Raw genomic sequence first — 18676 nt, 5'->3', positions numbered from 1 at the left:
GGGAAGGACCCCAGCACCCTCTGGGCCGCAGCAACCTGGACATCCCGGCCTGGTTCCTCCGTTCCCCGTTTCCTCTCCCTCGCCCAAACGAAGCGGGCGGGAGGGACGCCAAGAGGCCTCCACTCTCTCCGAGCTGCTGCTCCAGAAGAATTCCCACCTGCCCGCCCGCGTGTAACCGATTCTCTCGGCGCTCGCCGGGGGCTCGCGGTGGGGACGCCGACGGCAGCAGACGGGGAGGACACCACGCGCCCGAGGCACGGCCGGGCCGGACCCTGGGAGGCGACGCCAGGATACGGGGGTCTTATTTTCTCCCCGACATTTTTTTCCAGCGCCTGGTTATCCCTCATTACCAGGTAACAGAGACCTGGGGCGTGAACAGCGGGCAGGGAAAAGCGCCGCGAAGCCTCCGCGCGCCCCGGAGCAAACGAAACAAACGGGCACCTACAGCCTTCCTCCTCCGGCGGCTGCTGACGCGACACCCAGCTGGGAGTTGAACCCAAGCTGGTATTTATTTTATTTTTTTTTTGTTTTTCCTTTCCTCTATCCGTTTTCCCCAAGGAAGACGCACTGTTACACCTGAAACGAGAGGCTGGCTGTCGATTTCCGCTTGTTCTGCAGCAAGCAGCCGCCATCCCTGGTTTTCTCCCCAATTCCCGGGGCGGAGAGCGGCTCAGCAGGCGCAAGAAGGCAGCCCAGCCGCCGGCTGCGCGCTTCGGGCTCCCTCTGGGGTCAGAGCAGGAGAGGAGAGGGTCCCCGAACGACCCAAACCGCTCTCGGGGCGCCCGCGGAAATTGGGAGCGATTCCCCGGGAGGGGCACGGCGGTACCTGGCCGGGGGGGGTGGGCTGAGCCCCTCTGCTCGGGTCGGCATGGCTGCGGGCGCGGAGGGCGCTGCGAGGCTTCGGTCCCCACCGTAGAGAGCAAGACCTGGAAAACAGCAGGAATTGGGTTTTGGGAGCCTGGAGGCTTTTCTGAGCGGGGTTCCCAAAGGTGCTGGGGGCGCCGGGGGACCCACTCCCAGCCCCTGACCTCCAACCCTCACTGCGGGGATCCTAAACCGGGGTGGGGGGGGGGTGACCCCCGGAAAAGCCCAAGGGGGATGTTTCCCCGCCGCCCCCGCTCCCTGCAGCACCGGGGGTTTGTGCGGCCGCTCTCTGCCCCCAACCACCCCAGGCCCTTTGGTTTTTGGGAACGCAGGCGGCGCGGCCCGGCGTTCATCAACCCCCGGCCACCGGCCACCTTTGGCCGCTGCCGTGTTTGCCTTCGGGACTCAGCTGTGCCCCAGGAGGGGAAGTCGGGGGACACAAGGCCCAAAAAGCAGCCCTGTGGGGACGCCCCCCCCCCAGGTATGGGCACAGCGCCGTTCCGCAAGGATTCGCTCTGGAGGGATGCGGGCAGGGGGCCGCAGAACCACCCCGCGAGCGGCTCCAGGGACGGCAGCTCCCACGCCCCACGGGTGACGCGACCCCACGCCTCCGAGCAGCGTCACCCAGCCCCGGGCGGGGGGGGGGAGTCTGGGGGCTCCCACCTCCTCCTCAGGCCCCCTGCCCCCGCCCCGTGCCACGCACCCTCTCCCTCTGCCCCCTCCGCCCGTTGTTCTTGGCTGGGTTTTAAGCCCGTCTAAATTTAGGCGGATCTATTTCGACACCCATCCCCTGCCCTGCGGGGGGGAAGAGGACGGAGCAAAGGTGGCCGGGGAGGAAGAGCAGGGACCGCAGTGCCCTGCGGTGGGGTCTGCTCCCCGCGGCCTGGGTTTTATCCGGCTGCGAGGCCACAGAGACGGCCAGGATGGAGGTGGGTGTTTTCCCGGCCGCCATCCCCACGGATCTCTCGGGCCGGCACCTGGCATAGAGCTGGGTGAGGAGGACAAGCCAGCCCGCGCGTCCGTCGGGGACGGAGCTCCGCGCGCGGGGAGCCAGCTCGGCTCCGGGAAAGGCTGAGACAGGTGAGCGGGGGCTGCGGTGAACGGCAGGGACAAGGGGCCGGGGCGCGGGACGTCGGCGCCGGCACCCCGGGGTGTAGGTGGCCCCAAACAGAGGGAGGCTGCTGCCCCCGCTGCTGCCCCTCTCCCAGCGCCACCGGGGTCAGGACGTCCCGGAGAAAGGGACCCACGGCAGGGCCTCTCCCTGCCCCGGCCAGAGCCACGCTTCTCTGTCACGCGTTGACCGGCTGTTCGTCCGCTAAGGCGTGCGCCAGCTGCTCCGCGCCACCTCCTCCCGGGGATTTCGGGGGGCGACGAGCTCCCCGGAGCCCCACGGAGGACGCTCAGCCGGGGCGAAGCCAGGGAGGGCGAGCGGACGGAGCCCGTGTGGGCAGCGGAGGAATGGGGAGCACACGGCCGCCTCTCCCTCTCTCCCCAGCACAGGTCCAACACGAGCCCCTTCCCAACTCCCCGTCCTGGTTCCGGCGTCCCGAGGCTGCAGGGACCGGTTTCCCCCCATCTCCAGCGCGGTGGCCGCTGCTTCAGCCGGCAGCGGAGGGCGGGGGTCAGCCAGCGCGCAGCTCACGGCCGCGGTCCAAGGGCTGCAGCCGCCGCAAAGGGAGCCGGAAGGTGCCGGATGGAGCCGCTAGGACCACGACTGCCCCCTTTTTTGGGAACAGGACAAGAAACGCGGGCTTCCCGGCGTTAAGGGAAGCGGGGCGCGGGGTTTTGGGGAGCAGGAGGGGCCGGTATCGCTCCGTGGTGCCAGCTGTGGACGCCACGACAGCCACACTTACAATTTGGCTTTTTGGCTCCAAACCCGCGTTTTGGAGGGGACAGACGCGTCCCCCTGATGCGTGGGACGGGTTGGGTCCTCTCCGCGCTCGGCGGCTGCTTGCGCCCCCTCCGCGAAGCCTCCCCGAGCCCCCCGACCCCCGCCGCGGGCACCCCTCAGGCGCCGCCTCCGCTCTGCTCGTAGGGCCGCGGGACGACGGCGAGGCGAGCCAGCGCGTGAGCAGCCCCCCCAGGCCCTGCATGGATTGGCATGGGGAAACGCGCCCGCAGCAAGAGCCCAGGGCAGCCGGAACACCCCGGCTTCTTCCTCCGCGCCCTCCTCCTCCTCCTCGTCTGCAGGCACGGTAAGGATGCCGCCGCGCCGGGATCGGAGCGCCTTTGGCCTGCGCCGGCCGCAGGGAAGGGCAGGCGGCGTTCCCACCAGCGTGGCCGGCCGCAGCCAGGGCATCGCCGCCAGCCGGTGCTCCCCCGGGAGAGCCCCCAAAATCTGCTCTCCCCCGCACCCCGCCAAACCTAAATCCGCTTCCCAGCACCCCAGTTTGCCCAGTTTGCGTTCGCCTCCCGCGAGGGCGGCCGGGGCCTTATAACCCCTCTCTGTAACGACGCGCGCCGGGGCCAGCTCGTTAGCTCTCCCGGGGCCGCGGCGCTGCCTTCGCAGCCCGGAGGAAGCAGGCCTGGAGGACGGGGTGTCCTTGGTGCAGCCGAGCCGAGCGCGAAAGTGCGACCGCGCGACCCGGCCAAGGCTGAAATGGGAAGAAGGGGTTTCCCAGCTCAGAAATTCCCGTTCCTTCCCCTGGCAAGCCCTGGGGTGAAGAATCCACGCCCGAGCCACGTCCCAGGGCAGCAGTCGCGGCTCGCGCCCCAGATAGGATCTCACACCCCGGTTGTTTTGGGGACGCCCCTCGGGCCCCGCGACGGCCCTCAGCAGCGGGCTGCACGCCGCTCCCGCAGTGGGCAGCCCTGGATCCGCTCCGCTCCGGCGCGTAAAGAGCGGGTCACTTCAACCGGCCGCCGCGCGCGTTAACACGGGGCGGGTAAGCGCTTCCAGAACGCGTCTCCGTCGGGAGATCTGGAGCGGGATGGAGAAGGGGCTGCCCTTCCCCACCCCTACAGCTCCACCAGGACGCCCTGAGAGCCATCCCGCCTCTCCCAGTTTCTTCCCAGTGTAAGATCCTGCGCTGCAACTCGGAGTACGTGGCCGCCACCCTCAACCTGCGCGGCCCCGGCAGGAAGGCGGCGTACTGCGACGCCCTGCGCTCCTACTCCCACTGCACCCGCAAGACGGCCCGCACCTGCCGGGGCGACCTGGCCTACCACTCCGCCGTCCACGGCATCGAGGACCTCATGATCCAGAACAACTGCTCCAAGGAGGGTCCCACGTCGCCGCCACGGCCCCGGCCCCCGGCCCCCGACCATCAGGGCTTCCAGTCTCTCAATATTTGCAACTACGAGAAGAGTTTCCTCTACAATCACGGCCAGCCCCCGCGCTACCAGCACTGCGCGGCGTTCGGCGACCCCCACATCCGCACTTTCCACGACGACTTCCACACTTGCCGGGTGGAGGGTTCCTGGCCTCTCCTGGACAACGACTTCTTGTTTGTGCAAGCCACCAGCTCTCCGGTGGCCAAGGGCTCCAACGCCACCGTCACCAGCAAGGTAACGCTCGCATGCGGGGCCGGGCGGCGAACCCGCGCGCCGCCGGGACACGGCGACGGCTGGGGAGGGGGCAGAAGTAGCTTCAGCCAAACCCAGCTGGGGTCAGGAATGAATATCCGCAGGACAAAGGTGCTTGAGGGGAGCAGAGAGCTGCAAATGCTCCCGTTGCTGCCCGGGGATGGGTCCGTGCGTGGTCCATGGGTTACTCGCGCGCAGCCCAGCCAGGCTCCGCTCCGCTGCCGTCCTCAGTTGCTTAAACTGTATTAAAAAAAAAAAAAAGAAGGAAACGTAGGAACGGGAATCATTGAATGATGGAAGGGTTTGGGTGGGAAGGGACCTTCAAAGCCCATCCATCCCAACCCCCTGCCAGGAGCAGGGGCATCTCCAACCGGATCAGGTTGCTCAGAGCCCCGGCCAACTTGGCCTGGAATGTTTCCAGGGATGGGGCACGAAGCAGAAGGAAATTTTGCTGCTTCCCCACGGCAGCGATGTGGGAGAGACAATCTGGGGCAGAGGGGGAGGCATCGGCGGGGCGGATCTGCTCTGCCCTCCCCTGGATAGCTGGGGTGGGGACACGGCCAGGAAATCAGCTCTGGCCCCCTCCGATCCGCTCTCCGCAGCTCACCATCATCTTCAAGAACATGAAGGAATGCATCGACCAGAAGGTCTACCAGGCTGAGATAGACAACCTGCCGGCAGCCTTCGAGGACGGCTCGGTGAACGGGGGCGAGAGGCCGGGCGGGAGCAGCCTGGCTATCCAGGAGCGCAGCCCCGGGCGGCACGTGGAGATCCGCGCGGAATACATCGGCACCACCATCGCCGTCCGTCAGGCCGGCCGTCAGCTCTCCTTCTCCATCCGGGCAGCCGAGGAGGTGGCGCGCGCCTTCACGGAGGAGCAAGACCTGCAGCTCTGCGTGGGCGGCTGTCCCCGCAGCCAGCGCATCTCCCGCAGCGAGTGCTGCCGCGGGCGCGCGGCGGCCGAGACGGCTCGGGCGCTCTGCAAGGAGATGCTGCCCGTGGAGGACGTCTATTTCCAGTCGTGCGTCTTCGACGTGGTGACCTCGGGGGACGCCAACTTCACCATGGCGGCTCACGGAGCTCTGGAGGACGCCAGGGTCTTCCTGCCCAACGCTGAGAAACTCCACATCTTCCAGGCCGGGGCAGGCTGCCCGCACCTCTCTTCTTCCTCCCTCCTCCTCCTCCTCCTCTCTGGTTTTTGGGCCATTTTGTCGCACTTTTAACTCTCCTGGCGTTGCCCACAGCACAGGGGAGGCACCCAGCCGGCGCAGAGGCGTGACCCAAGGTTGCCGCCGACTCGAGGCCCACGGCGTGCCGGCTAAGGGCGATGCCTCGGCCAGGATCACGTCTCTCTGCGGCAACAAGGAACCAGAGACCCAGACCTTTGGAGCGGGGAGCGCTGGAAACAAAAGACGGCGAGGCACCGGTCTGCGTCCACCGCACGCGCGGCACCCGTCAAACCTGGCCCCTCTCCCGGGGGCAGATCACAATTTTTCCTGCTGGATTCCAATGTTTTTTTTTTTTTTTTATTTTCTGAAGACGAGGACGTTGCCGCCATACGGAAGGAAACACAGGGGCTGAAGACACGTTTAGAAAACCTGGCCGCCCCTCAAAGCCCTTTCTAGAAACTTGCTTGACACCTTTCTCCCGCTGTTACTACAGCGGACTGGCTCGGGAAACCTGGGGATTCAGAAATAACGGGCTCAAAGCCCAGATCCCAATTTTTAGCAGGTGAAAAATGGTGCCTGGTGGATCCGGGGCCCCTTGACCCCGCTGCTCTCACCACCGTGCGGGAGCGAAGCGAGGCGGTAAGCTGGTTATCGCGGAGTTGTGACCACGGCTGGAGATTTTGGGGCTAGGAGTGAAGCGTTTCGTACCGTACCCTCCTCTCCCTGGCCTGGTCCCCCGCTCGTCTCCGGCGCGGGGAGCCGCAGAGCGTCAGCGCTCTGACGTTTCGGGCCAGTGTTGCTGTTTTCCCTCGTCGCCGTGGCACCTGCCTCGGGCTCAACGTAGCCAGGTCTGGACTTCGGACCAGCGCGGAGTTTCAGGGAGGAAGAACACCCCGCGGTATTCCTCCTCTCCCTCGGGACCGTCACAACCTCCTTCAAACCCAACCCAGGCGGCGGGTTCCACTTGCAAAAGAGAATTAATAATTAATGATTAATGATTAACGATTTCAGCTGGCAAATAGCCCTGTGACCATCCTGACGGGCAGGGAATTCCCAGCAGATGTACATAAACACAGAGGTGAGGCCAAATTAGAGGTTTAATATATTTAAGAGGTTTTAAGTCAAGCAGAGAGAGTTCTATACAATAAGAAATATTTTCCGTATGCAGAGTTTGTTGGTTTTTTTTAATTAAGAGGGCTCACACCGAAAACTCAGCCATTCCTGTCCCGGGGAGGCAGGGAAGCGAGCTGGCAGGCACGGGGGAGGGAGAACTGCGCATCCCCCAGGCGCGGAGGATCCCTCCAGCTGCGAGGCCAGCTTTGACAATCCACCTCGCAGCGTCATCCGCGGTTTCTTTGCTCAACTTCTTTATTTTTACGACCCGGCTCTTCCACCGAGGGCCCAGAGAGCAAGTCCAGAACCGTTTCTCAGATACCTCGACCTGTTTCTGCACTCAGAGCCGACGCTGAGCAGCGCGAGAGCTTCTCCGTTCCTCGCGCGACGCTCTCACTGATCCCCCAAGGCTTTGACATTAAAGGTGTCTATTTTTGAAGCCCTCGTTTCCTGTCATCCGTCTCTTTATTTCTTTGGTCGGCAGCAGCAGGTGAGGATAATAATATCTCCCCTTCCACGCACGGCTCCTTTTACTCTGCTTTACGGTCTCCATATACACGCCGGCGCTTCGCCGGAGGCCGTGCGTCCCCCTGGGAGCGATTTCCGTAGGGATAAAACCCTCGGGAGGCCTGCCCAGGCCGCAGGGCTGACGGCGCCGGAGCTCCTCCTGGACACGGGACGGGCTCGAGTCGGCAATCAAAGGCGGCCGCTGGCGGGGCGCGAAACAGCAGCTCCGTGGCAGCGCACGGCGACGGCAGGCAACTGCCACGAACAGCGTCGTGGCGGGGTTTTGTGACGCGGAACATCATCACCCTTCAGATTTTGGCCAACGCAGCCAATCGACGAGAACGCCACGGGGAAAGGAGGGCTTTCCTCACGGAGAGATGAGGCTCCCGCCGGCTGACGGCCCCTGCGGGCGAGCGGGGCCACGCGCGGCCCCCAGACCCAGCCTCTCGGTGCCTCCACAGCCACAAAAAGGGGACAGAAGGCCCCGGCGCCCGCCAGCCCGGTGGAGGTGGTGCTGGGCGAGCCCTGGGCACGGCAGGGAAGTGGTGCAGGACGGCCCGGCCCACCAAGCGTCCGGAGCACCGCGCCGGCTCTGTCCCGAGTGAGGAGCGTGGCGAGTGCCAAGCCGGAGCTTTGCCGGGGGCTGCTGTCCCGCTCCCGACCTTCCCACCCGGGAAGGCGGCAACGAATTGGGCTCCGAGGGCTTTGTTCCCATGGAAAAGACAGCAGAGTTTTCCCGGGTCTGCCCGCCAACGGCGGATTCAGGACCCCTCACGCGTCACCCACCCAACAAACCCCAAAGCCCACGAGAATGAGGGTATCTCAGGGGGAAGGGACCCACCAAGCTGAAGCTCTGCCTCCGGCCGGAGCAGGTCCTGGGGAGTCACAGCGCGTCACGAGGCCACCACGTCCCTTACGCGGGACGCAGAGGCTTAAACCCGAGCTGCAGCCTGGCTGGGCTCCAGCGGGGCGGAAAGAACGCGCGCGGTGTTGAACAGGATTGCGCCTGCTCTCCAAACTGTCCCCTGCATCCTCCGCTTCACGGCTGCGGAGGAAGCAGGACCTTTTAAAGATGTGCCGTGAGCAGGAGAGAGACCTTTCCAACCCTGAGAGACGGCAGGCTGAAACAACGAGGCGGAACGCAGGCGCGGATCCAAGCCCCGCTGATGTCAACACGACTGTTTCCATTGACGTCAGCCGAGTTTGGATCAAGCCCTTGAATTTCCTCGCCCGTGTCACCTGCTAAAAACGACACCGGTGGCACCGGCCGGCGATCTGCAAAGGCGAGCCCAGTTTGGGCCATTCCGCGTACCACCGGGCGGCCGGAGCAAGGGAATTCCCAGTTTGGATCAGGCCTGGGGTTTGCCTGCGCTGGTAAGCGGCTGTCAGCAGCGGCCGGCACCGGCTCCCGTAGGAAGGCGTGCGAATTCCGGGGCGATCTGCTCCTCTTACGTCCCGTCTCGCTCCGATTTTGAGTCCTTAGAGAAACACCAAGGCCCCGGGGCACGAGGCGCGGCGGCCAAACTTGAATCTTCACGAGCAGCTGCCTCTACCTGCCGCACACCGACCCGCTCATCGGAGGTGACCGGGCGGCTTCCCTCAGCGTGTTTCCCACTGAACTCCAGCACGATGTTATGGCCGAGGCGAGAACGTCCTCCGCAAAGTTTGGGGTTAGGCTCGGCTGCCTCGCGTCCGCAGCGGCCAAAGCCTTGAGGAACGGGAACGGGGAGAGCGGCTGAAATGGGCACGTCTCGGTGCGGAACGCTTCCTCACGTCCCTCCTTGTTTGCTGTGACAAATAACCTCAAATCACAGGGAAAAAATAAAAAAAATAAAAATAAAAAAAGAAATAATCAGCTGCCAGGGGCATTTGGGCACCAGTACACAGAAGCAGGATCTCCGGAGGTCCAACCTCCACGTTGCCCTCACAGGGTTGCCAGCCCCTTAGAGGGGCTCCTTCTGGCAAATAAAGTAAAGATTAACGCTCGTTCTCATGTTGACGAGTTTGCAAGCCCAAAACATGAGAAACTGGCTCACAGCGGCCAACTTTAAAGGCAGATTTCGCTTGCACCGGGCAGGCGGAACATGCCAGCGCGGTTCATTTGTTGGTGGGAGGGATGGAGATCGCTCCTGTGCCGTTCCTGGCAAGGCCTCTAGATGTCCACACAAACCAAAGCACGAGGAGGACTTCGGAGGAGGCGGCAGCCCCGCAGCCCAGGGAATGCCCATCCGAACCCCCAGCCCCGGGAAGCGCTCCCGGGAAGGTCCCGCCGTCTGGCTGTGCGACCAGTGAGGTGAAGGAGGTCCGGGACGGGGGGTGTTCCCCACCCTCCGCCTCCGATTTGAGCCACCTCTCTAAACAAGAGAGCTCGATGTTGGGGTGAGCAGCTCCGGCGAGGGTCCGCAGCCACACACAGAGTCGCTCTGGCTGCTGAAAAGTAAGAAATTCTCCGTATTTCTTCGCTCTCCCCAGCATCTGGGGCCTTTGAAGGGACAACTGGACGGAAGCTCAGGAAATCTGCTGCTTTACGATACTTTCCTCTCCCTTCCTCACAAGATATCTCAAACCCAACGGACACCAAAGGCAAAGGGACGCCGTTCGGCACAGAGACAAGCTGGATTTGCTCTTTCGGAAGAGGAAAGCTCGGCAAACGGAGAGCGGCGGGTTCGGCCGGCCCTGCCGTGTGCTGGCAGCCCAGGAGGGGTCACGCTCTCCCAGCCGGAGCGAAGAGCTGATGTAACCGAGCCTTCCTGCCCAGGGCAGATGATAAGGCACGGGACTTCCCAAAACCCTGCTTTCAAATTCCTTCTTGTTTACGGATGAGTGATGTCTCTGGTCGCAGCCTGTCGACACTTAGCTCTGGTGCTCCCCTTCCTCTGTTGCAAAAAAAACCAACCTGATCTGGTCAGAAACGAAAGGAAGAAATCGCACCACGGCGAAGAGCCACCTGTCAGGGAGGGCTCTGGCATCGCCCTTCCCGGCAGGAGTTGGAAACGTGGGGCTTCAGGGGAAAACTCCTCACACTCCAGCCCTGAGAGGGCTTCTCCCCGTTCAGCAGGGACGGGGAAAGGGGAAAAGGGGATCACGATCAGTGCCACAAAGCATTTCCAAAGGGCGTGCAGCCTGCACGACGCTACGAAGCACGCAAGCCATTGCTGTGGGTGAAAACAGAAAAAAAAAAAAAGCCGATTTTGGAAACTCTTCCGGGGCTCTGCCCTCACAGCTCTCCGGCCCTGGCAGATCCCTGGGGAACACCTCCGTGCTCCGGCGATGCTGAGCCCCCCGGCCCCGCGCCGGGCGCCACACACCTTTACAGCCTCGCCCAAACTGCTGATTTGGTTTAGAAACCGAAAGGCAGGCGCTGCCCTCGCTTCCCTGCCTGCTTTCAAAGCTGGAAATCCCCAGGAGGCTCCTTTCCTCTTGAACCACGGGCACGGCCGAGCGCGAGCTGCGAGCAGCCCAGCGTGGGACAAGTGGTGGCTTTCCAGGAGCCACCCCAAGTCCCACAGCCCCTCGCTTTCCAGCCGCAGCGGCACGCTCTCGCTGCAATCAGCGTGGGCTTTATTTATTACGCTCCCTCTACATAAACAACCTCGCCAGAGGAAATGCCTTTTCCGCCCCGGCTCCCGCTCTCGGCTGCGCAGCGGGAACACTCTGTCCCCTCGTTGGGGCCATTGTCAATCCCTTTGCGTCCCTCTTATCCCCTCCCTGCCTCGAATTTGCTGGAAGCAGCCATATATGGTGAAAAAAAGGGGAGAAAACAGCACCGAGAAGCTCCAGGGCTGCAGCCTCTGGCAGGCACCCACCAGCTCTCGCAGGAATTCAGCCAGTTGTCCGACAGACGGGGCAGAGGAGCGGCTCGAGAGGAGCGTGGCTTCTCCAGGCAACGACGGGCAGCGGCTCCCGATAACCTACAGCAAGGGGAAATAAAAAAAAAAAATTAAAAAAAAAAAAAAGAAAAGGTTTTTATCAGCATGGGGCTTTCATTCCAAGCGTGGCTGGGGCGGACGGGGGGAACAAGGGCAGTTGGCACCTCGCGGCTGGCACGGAGCGCGGCGCTGGAAGCTGTTGTTGTGCCCGGTTTCTCTTTTACCCAGTTCCTTCCCCGTGACCCGGCCCTGGCTCTCGGCGCCTCACCCCAGGGCCTGCTTTCGCGCTCAGCCCAACCCCGCTGCGTTCGAAGCGGGTGAAAGCCAGCGCGCGGTGTTAGTCACGCAGCTCTGCCCGCCGGCCCTCGCCCCCGGCCGCTCTCCCCATCCACCCCGCGCCGCAGCTTTGCTCAGTCACGAGGGGGACCCTCCCGGCACCACCACCCCTTAAAATAATTCCTTAGTGGGAGCAAGGAAGCCCCCAAGAGCTGGTCTCTGCCCAGAAATCCAACCGGTTTCCCTTCCGACGCCCTGGTTTTCTGACATAGTGAAGCATTCGTTTTCATGAGCTAAAATTTCTAAGCGTTTCCGAAAGCCTTCCTGAACGCGGGGTGCTGCTTGCGTGGGAAACCTCGCGAACCAAGGCTCAGCCCTGAGGGAACGTGCAGTTGCTCCTTCTTGTGCAGAAGGACCGGGAAGGCTTTTCCAGGCAGATAGAGGTCAGGGGAGCAAAGGGCAAGAGCTGATTGACAGATGGAAGAGAAATTTGGAGAGGATTTGGGCTGCGGAACGTGCCTTGGACCAGAGCTTTGGCAAACTCCCCGCGCTGGGACTCGATCGTCGTTTGACGTTGCTGGAACGCGTTTCGCTGTCCGAGCGGGCAGCCGCGGGCTGGATACGTCTTCCTTGGAAAGATGGGCAGCGAAGGAAACCGGAGAGGGAGAGCGTAAACAGGGCTCCTGAAGGAACGCCGGGCGCGGATCCAGGCTGGGGTCTTTGGGATCAAATATCCCGTAGCTGGCAAAGCTGGAAAGAGAGCCCTCCTCGTTTTGCCAAATGAGAACAAATCCGCAATTCTTCGTTAATCCGGCGCCTTTTTCCTCGTGCGCCACGAGGGACAATGGGGCGAGCTTGCCGGGACCGGGGGCCGCAGGAAAAGGTGGAGTTCCGCCGTTCCTGCAGCGAACTGGGGAACAATTCCCTCACGGGAGGGAAATTTGTCCTGCCGTTTGGCAGGCGGACGGTTTACACCCCGCAGTTTATCTGCCCGGTTTATCGGTTTATACGAACAGGTGTGAATTAACCCCGGGGGGAAGGGGAGGACGGCGGAGAAAGAAAAGCACAGCGCGTGCCAAAACGCGCAGAGATAAACAAGCTCTGAAGGACAAGGGAGACAACTCCTCACGAAAACACATTCCTCTTCCTAATTCGGGGTGGGGGGGTCTTGGGAGCCCCTGTTTTCCGTTCCCACCTTGTCAGGTGGCTCCAAAAAACCATTCCCCCCCCCCCATTTCCTCCCCTCCCAGTGTTTTCCTGAAATGTGAAAGCACTAAAGGTTTTTCAGACCAAGGGCAAAACAGCCCCGGCCCCGCCGGGAGGAACGCCTGCTCAGCAAAAAACCAACGATCTCGGAAGGAAAACCGGAGAGTTTCTCCAAGTCGAAAGGCTCCTACGGGGACCACGCGGCCGTCCCTGCTCCCCAGATCCCGGCCGGAAAGCAGGGCCGAGGGCCCCGGCCCAGGTTTAGGGGAAGGACGCGGTCGCCTGGCCTCCCTTCCGTCGGGGCGGACTTGTTGACGACGCAGAGCCCTCCGTCCTCCGCGGCCGACGCCGAGGAACAGCCGGGCGCCGCGATCTTAAAAATAAAACCTGCGCTGCGGATTTTCTTAGCGGCTTCTTTCTGCCCCCCACCCCACCGCCCCCCCCCCCCCCAAAGGCGCTGGCTCAAAGGCTCCCGAGGCGCGGGGAAGCGGAGGGGGGCGTCACCTTTCCCTTTTGGGAATTCGACGGCGTGCTGACGGGGGATTTTTGGGGGAAAAGCCCCCAAAATCGCAGCGGGCGGGGAGCGGGGCGCGGGTGCCCCACCCTGGGGGGCAACGGGGGGGGGGAGGGAGCTGCGGGAAGCGGCAGAAATGGGGGGAAACACCCCCGCACAACCCCCTGGAAGGGCGGGGAAAGGCCCCCAGGGCCAGGCTTCGCTCCCCTGCCCCAAATTCACCCTTTTTTACCTCAAAAATTGGGGGGGGGGGGGGGGAAGCCCCTCGGACTGAGGGAGGCCAGGGGGGCTGTGGAAGTGCCCCCAGGCTGCCCTGGGTGGGGGGGGAGGGGGCTGAGGAAAGGGGAAGAAGGCTCCCAGAGGAAGCCCGGAGGCCCCCGCCCGGCCGCTCCCGGGCCGCCCGGATCAGCTGGGCCCGGCCCCAACCGGGCCCGGCCGCACCCGCGGGCGCTCTCCCCGCTCGGAACATTACATCCCGTTCCCCGCTCGCCATTGGCCGCTGCCGCGCCCGCCCTCGCCGCCATTGGCCCTTCGCGCCGTCACTCCATTCTCCCCCTCCACAGCCTCTCCCCCCCCCTCCCCTCCCTTCCCTGGAACACGCGCGCGCCTCTCCTTCACACGCTGTCCACGCTCCCCGCTCCGCCCGCCGATTGGTCGGCGCCGCTGTAAACAAGGCGGCGGCGGCCAATGGGAGCGCTGATCACGCGAGCTGCACGCCTGGCCACGCGCCCTCGGCGTGGAGAGCCGGGCAGCGACAGGCGCGGGCGGGGGTGGGCGGGGCGCCGGAGGCTATAAAAGGGCGGCGTGCGGCGGGGGCCGCGCTCACAGCGCTGAGGGCAGCGAGCAGTGCGCAGCTCCCGTATCGCCCCGCGCAAACCCCCCCCGCAACTCTTAGAGAGCAAGGCTCCGACCGCCCTGTTTGACCCGAATCAGCCTGTTTCAGGGTTGGGTTTTTTTCCCCTCCTCCGGGGGAAAAAGAAAAACCCGCAGTTCTTCGCCTTCGCGGCCCGCTCACCGCTTTCCCCGGCGCGTCGTCCCGCGCTCGCCTCAGCCATGGTGATGTTCAAGAAGGTGAAGACCTTCCTGCTGAGCTTCAGCGAGCCCGAGAAGGTCTACTGCAGCGGGGAGAAGGTGGCCGGGCGCGTGCTGGTGGAGGTGGCCGAGGTGACCCGCGTCAGCGCCGTCAAGCTGCTGGCCTGCGGGGTGGCCAAAGTCAACTGGACCAAGGGGCCCCAGCAGTGCAGGCAGGAGATGGAGTACCTGCGCTTCGAGGACGTCCTGGCGCTGGAGGAGCAGCCCACGGGTGAGGATGTGGGGCTGGCAGAAGGGAATCGGGTGGGGGACGGGGTGGGGGGGGGGTGCTGGAGGGAGTCCCCTTGGGGTGCGCGTCGAACCGGGCGAGTCCCGCGGCGAGGGGTCGCGGCGTTTCCGCTCGGCGCGGTCGGCTGGTGGCTGGGAGCCTGAGGAGGAACCGGCGGGTTCACGGAAACCTGCGAGCTCGGCGAAGTCCGGCTCAAAAGTTGGAAAGCCCAAGGGCTAAAACCAAAGCCGGCCGAGTTGCCCGCAGCAGCGGACGGGAGCCGGCGGGCGTTGGCACGGCTGGCAGAAGAGGCGGCGATGCCGGGTGCCCGCAGGGAGCGAGCTTGGGACAGGTGGTGCTCAGGGAGCAGCGGGCGCGGATCTCGCCCCAGACCTGGGCGCGGAGGACTCCCGTCAGCGACCTCCTCGGTCGGCTGGCTGCGGGGAAGGGGCTGGGCAGAGCGTGCCGGGGGATAACCGGGGCGACGCGACGCCAGGGAGGTGAAGGGGTGCCTGGGGAGGGAAGCGGGCGGTGACCCTCCCGCGGAGTCGGGAGCAGAGCGGTGACGGGGGCCGGGACGCAGCGTTCCGGCTTCGGACGGGGGCGTTGAAAGGAAAAGCGAGGTGAAGCGAGCGGGACCTCCCTGCGCGGAGGGGTTCCGGGGCCGATCCTGCGCGGGGGGGCAGCTCTTAGCAAACAGCTGATGCAGCTGCAGCCCGGGCAGCGCTCGGCTTTGGCGCTGCCGGCGTAAGCAGAAGAGAGGATCACGCTGAGGAGCGGAGCTTCGGCTGACGTTTCCCTTCCCCTTTTTTTTTTTCCTTCCCAGACGGGGACGGCTCCGTCATCCTGAGACCCGGCAACAAATACGAGTACAAATTCGGATTCGAGCTTCCCCAGGGGTGAGTACGAGAGGAGCGCCGCCTCCTAACTTCGCTTTCCGGCTGCGGAAAACTCTGGTGTTGCCCGGGACGAGTCTCACGGGCGTCTCTGTCGGCAGGCCGCTGGGAACCACCTTCAAGGGGAAGTACGGCTGCGTGGATTACTGGGTGAAGGCTTTCCTGGAGCGCCCCTCCTTTCCCACTCAGGAGACGAAGAAGCGCTTCGAGGTGATGGATCCCGTTGACGTGAACACTCCGGAATTGCTGGTAAGTGGCGCCGTAGCGCCGGGCCCGGGTGCTGGCGGGCGTCGGGAGAGGGGTCAGTCCGACCTCTGCCTAATGGGCTTTGTGGCTGAGCCGGGATTAAGCGCTCAGCTCGTTAAGAAGTCCCGGTTCCTTCTGGAAACCTACACCCGGGCGGAGAACGCCGGGCGGTTCTGCTCTCGCCCGGCTGCCGGCCGCTCCTGGGGAACTGGGAGCTTCTGCGGCGAAATGGGCGGCGGGGTGGGATGGGAGCGGCGGGGCGGGGTCGCAGGGGGTGACGGCCCCGTCTCCCCGCAGTCCCCGGTTGCCGCCAAGAAGGAGAAGAAGGTGTCGTGCATGTTCATTCCCGACGGACGCGTGTCGGTCAGCGCGCAGATCGACAGGAAGGGCTTCTGCGAAGGTGAGAGGGGAGGAAGGCGGCGGGGGGGGGGCGCGCCAAGCGGCGCCGGGGCCACGACGGGCTCCCCGCGCCGAAACGCCCGCGGCCTCGCTGAAGCCCAGCGCCGTTCCCCCCCCTCCCCGGCAGGCGACGACATCTGCATCAACGCCGACTTCGAGAACACCTGCTCGCGCATCGTGGTGCCCAAGGCCGCCATCGTGGCCAAGCACACCTACCTGGCCAACGGGCAGACCAAGGTCTTCGCCCAAAAACTCTCCTGCGTCCGCGGCAACCACATCATCTCCGGCACGTCCGAGTCCTGGCGCGGCAAAACCATCCGCGTCAAGAAGCTGAAGCCGTCCATCCTGGGCTGCAACATCCTGCGCGTGGAGTATTTCCTGCAGGTGAGCGTCCCGCCTGCGGCGGGGCGGCGGCAGGCTCGCTCCCCGGCGTCCCGTAACGCGCCCATTCATTTTTTTTTATTTATTTTTTTTTTTTTCCCTCCCCGGCAGATCTACGTCAGCGTCCCGGGCTCCAAGAAAATCATCCTGGAGCTGCCCCTCGTCATCGGCAGCCGCTCGGGCATCGGCAGCCGCAGCTCCAGCATGGCCAGCCAGACCAGTTCGGAGATGAGCTGGGTGGACTTGAACCTCCCCGACGCCCCGGAAGGTGAGCGGAGCCGCGCGGTGGAGGGCGGGGAGGGAAAAAAAAAAAAATCCCGTGGGATCGCTGACGGCGCCGCCCCGTCCCTCGCAGCCCCGCCGTGCTACCTGGACATCGTTCCCGAGGACCACCGCCTGGAGAGCCCCACCACGCCGCTGCTGGACGACGCCGACGGCTTCGACAGCCCCATCTTCATGTACGCGCCCGAGTTCAAGTTCATGCCGCCGCCCACCTACGCCGAGGTGAGGGGCCGCGCCGGCGCGGGGGCGCGGGGGCTCGGGGTTCGGCCCCCCCCAGCCCCACCGCCGCCGCCTCACGGGCCGCTTGCCTTTCCCAGGTGGATCCCTGCGTCGCCAACAACAACAACGTGCAGTGAGCGCCGAGGCCGGAGTCGCTCTCCCGCTTTTTTGTTGGTTTTTTTTTTGCGGTTTTTTCCGGACTCGCGGCGCGGGCCCGGCTCCCGGAGGAGCGGTGGCTCCCGGCGAGGCTCCGCGCGACGGCCGGGCTGGTGAAGTCGTCCGAGGTTCCGTGCGCCCGGAAACCCTGGGGCGTGGCTCAGGGTCCGGCTTTGGACCTCCACGTGTGGCCGAAGTCTTCCGAAAAAAAACCACAAACAACCGAACCGCAAACCCGAACGCCAGGGTGCTTCCGTGGAAACGGGCAGGAGAAGCTCGGGCGCGGACCCGAGAGAGGCGCGTTCCGGCCGAAACGGACTCTGGAAAAAACAAAAACACCCAAAAAACCCAAAACCAAACCCAAACGCGGGTCAGAACTGGCCGTCGCGACGTCCTCGGGGGCGGGGACACGCCCGCCAGAGCAGCCGCAGGGCGCGGCGCCGCGCAACTTTTGTACTGGTTTTGTAGGGGTCGTGGGGCGGGGGGCTGGGGGGGCACGGGCGGGCTCTCTTTTGTACCGGTTTGTAATAAAGGGCGGCGCCCTCCTCGCGCTCCGGCTGCTCCGGGCTCTTCTTTTTTGGGGGGGGGATGCGGGTGAAAGGGGAACGGGAAGACGGTGCCGGGGTGCTGGCGGCCATTTCGAGGAACGGGGTGGTGCCTCAGTTTCCCTTTCCCGGCCCTCGGCCTTATCGCCGGGAAGCCGCCCGTGCCCGCTCCGTCCTGGCTCCATCCCGGCTCCATCCCGGCTCGCCGTTCCCCGGAGCGGCAGCGGGCTCCGGGCCAAGCGGGCCGAGGGTCAGCGCTTGTGCCAAGCCAATTTTGGGCAGAAGGAGCCGCGGCCGCTCCGGAGCACGGCGGGATTTGGCGCGGGAGCGGCCGGACGCCAGGAAAGGGCGCCGGAGGAGGGCAGGGGCCCGGCTGCCTCCCAAATCCCGGCGGGACGGCGGCGGCCCCGCGGGCTGGCACTGCGCCCCGGCTCCGGCCCCGCTCCCAACTGGGACAAAGGTCCCGGGACCAACCGCGGCATCTGGGACGGGAACGGGCAGAGGCCCCCCGGGACGGGATCCGGGGGTGGGGATGGGATTTGGGGGTAGGAATGGGGTGGGATTTGGGAATGGGAACTGGGATGGGATTTGGGGGTGGGGGTGGGATTTGGGGGTGGGAATGGGGTGGGATTTGGGAATGGGAACTGGGATGGGATTTGGGGGTGGGGGTGGGATTTGGGAATGGGAACTGGGATGGGATTTGGGGGTGGGGGTGGGATTTGGGAATGGGAACTGGGATGGGATTTGGGGGTGGGGGTGGGATTTGGGGGTGGGAATGGGGTGGGATTTGGGAATGGGAACTGGGATGGGATTTGGGGGTGGGGGTGGGATTTGGGGGTAGGAATGGGGTGGGATTTGGGAATGGGAACTGGGATGGGATTTGGGGGTGGGGGTGGGATTTGGGGGTGGGAATGGGGTGGGATTTGGGAATGGGAACTGGGGTGGGATTTGGGGGTGTGGATGGGATCTGGGGGTGGGGATGGGATGGATTTGGGGATGGGATGGGATTTGGGACCGGGAGCCGGGACGCCCTTGATGGGACGCGGAGCAGCGGGATCCACGCCCCCTGCGGGGCCCCCAGGACCAACCCATGGGACGCCCCCACACTGTTCCCCCCCCCCCCAAACCAGCCCCGCTGGGGGCCGCCGCGCCCCCTTCCCAAAAACAACCGGGAGGCCCCCGCGCTGCCGGCGTGCACCGCGCCGGAAG

At 64.7% G+C, this 18676-nt stretch overlaps 2 protein-coding genes and 1 long non-coding RNA gene across 5 annotated transcripts; 2 read left to right on the top strand and 1 right to left on the bottom strand.

The window, feature by feature from the left end:
- Window positions 1–1816: 1816 nt before the first annotated feature.
- On the top strand, window positions 1817–7116 carry HJV (hemojuvelin BMP co-receptor). Its single transcript, XM_086768287.1, has 4 exons — window positions 1817–1944; window positions 2900–3059; window positions 3869–4371; window positions 4992–7116. The coding sequence occupies exons 2-4, from the start codon at window positions 2966–2968 to the stop codon at window positions 5610–5612; spliced, it is 1218 nt and encodes a 405-aa protein (XP_086624413.1). The 5' UTR covers window positions 1817–1944; window positions 2900–2965; the 3' UTR covers window positions 5613–7116.
- LOC147597266 (uncharacterized) lies at window positions 4498–12896 on the bottom strand. Of its 2 annotated transcripts, XR_015261245.1 has the most exons (3): window positions 11212–12896; window positions 10985–11089; window positions 4498–4629 (listed from the first exon to the last, which is right to left on the bottom strand). It is a non-coding gene; the product is annotated as an uncharacterized LOC147597266 (long non-coding RNA). The 2 variants fall into 2 exon arrangements; XR_015261244.1 differs by lacking the exon at window positions 4498–4629 and having other exon boundaries at window positions 10378–11089.
- Window positions 12897–13879: 983 nt separating this feature from the next.
- Window positions 13880–17313, top strand: TXNIP (thioredoxin interacting protein). Of its 2 annotated transcripts, XM_086768405.1 has the most exons (8): window positions 13880–14346; window positions 15170–15242; window positions 15341–15488; window positions 15783–15885; window positions 16012–16268; window positions 16377–16533; window positions 16621–16769; window positions 16865–17310. In XM_086768405.1, the coding sequence occupies exons 1-8, from the start codon at window positions 14097–14099 to the stop codon at window positions 16901–16903; spliced, it is 1176 nt and encodes a 391-aa protein (XP_086624531.1). In that variant the 5' UTR covers window positions 13880–14096; the 3' UTR covers window positions 16904–17310. The 2 variants fall into 2 exon arrangements, with proteins under 2 accessions (XP_086624531.1, XP_086624530.1); XM_086768404.1 differs by having other exon boundaries at window positions 15783–16268; window positions 16865–17313.
- Window positions 17314–18676: the final 1363 nt, after the last annotated feature.

Source organism: Chlamydotis macqueenii, chromosome 28 (assembly GCF_036417535.1).
Source record: "Chlamydotis macqueenii isolate bChlMac1 chromosome 28, bChlMac1.mat, whole genome shotgun sequence".
Lineage (NCBI taxonomy): Eukaryota > Metazoa > Chordata > Aves > Otidiformes > Otididae > Chlamydotis > Chlamydotis macqueenii.
Note: the sequence above shows the minus strand (reverse complement) of the source record. Positions and strands in the feature narration are given on the sequence as shown.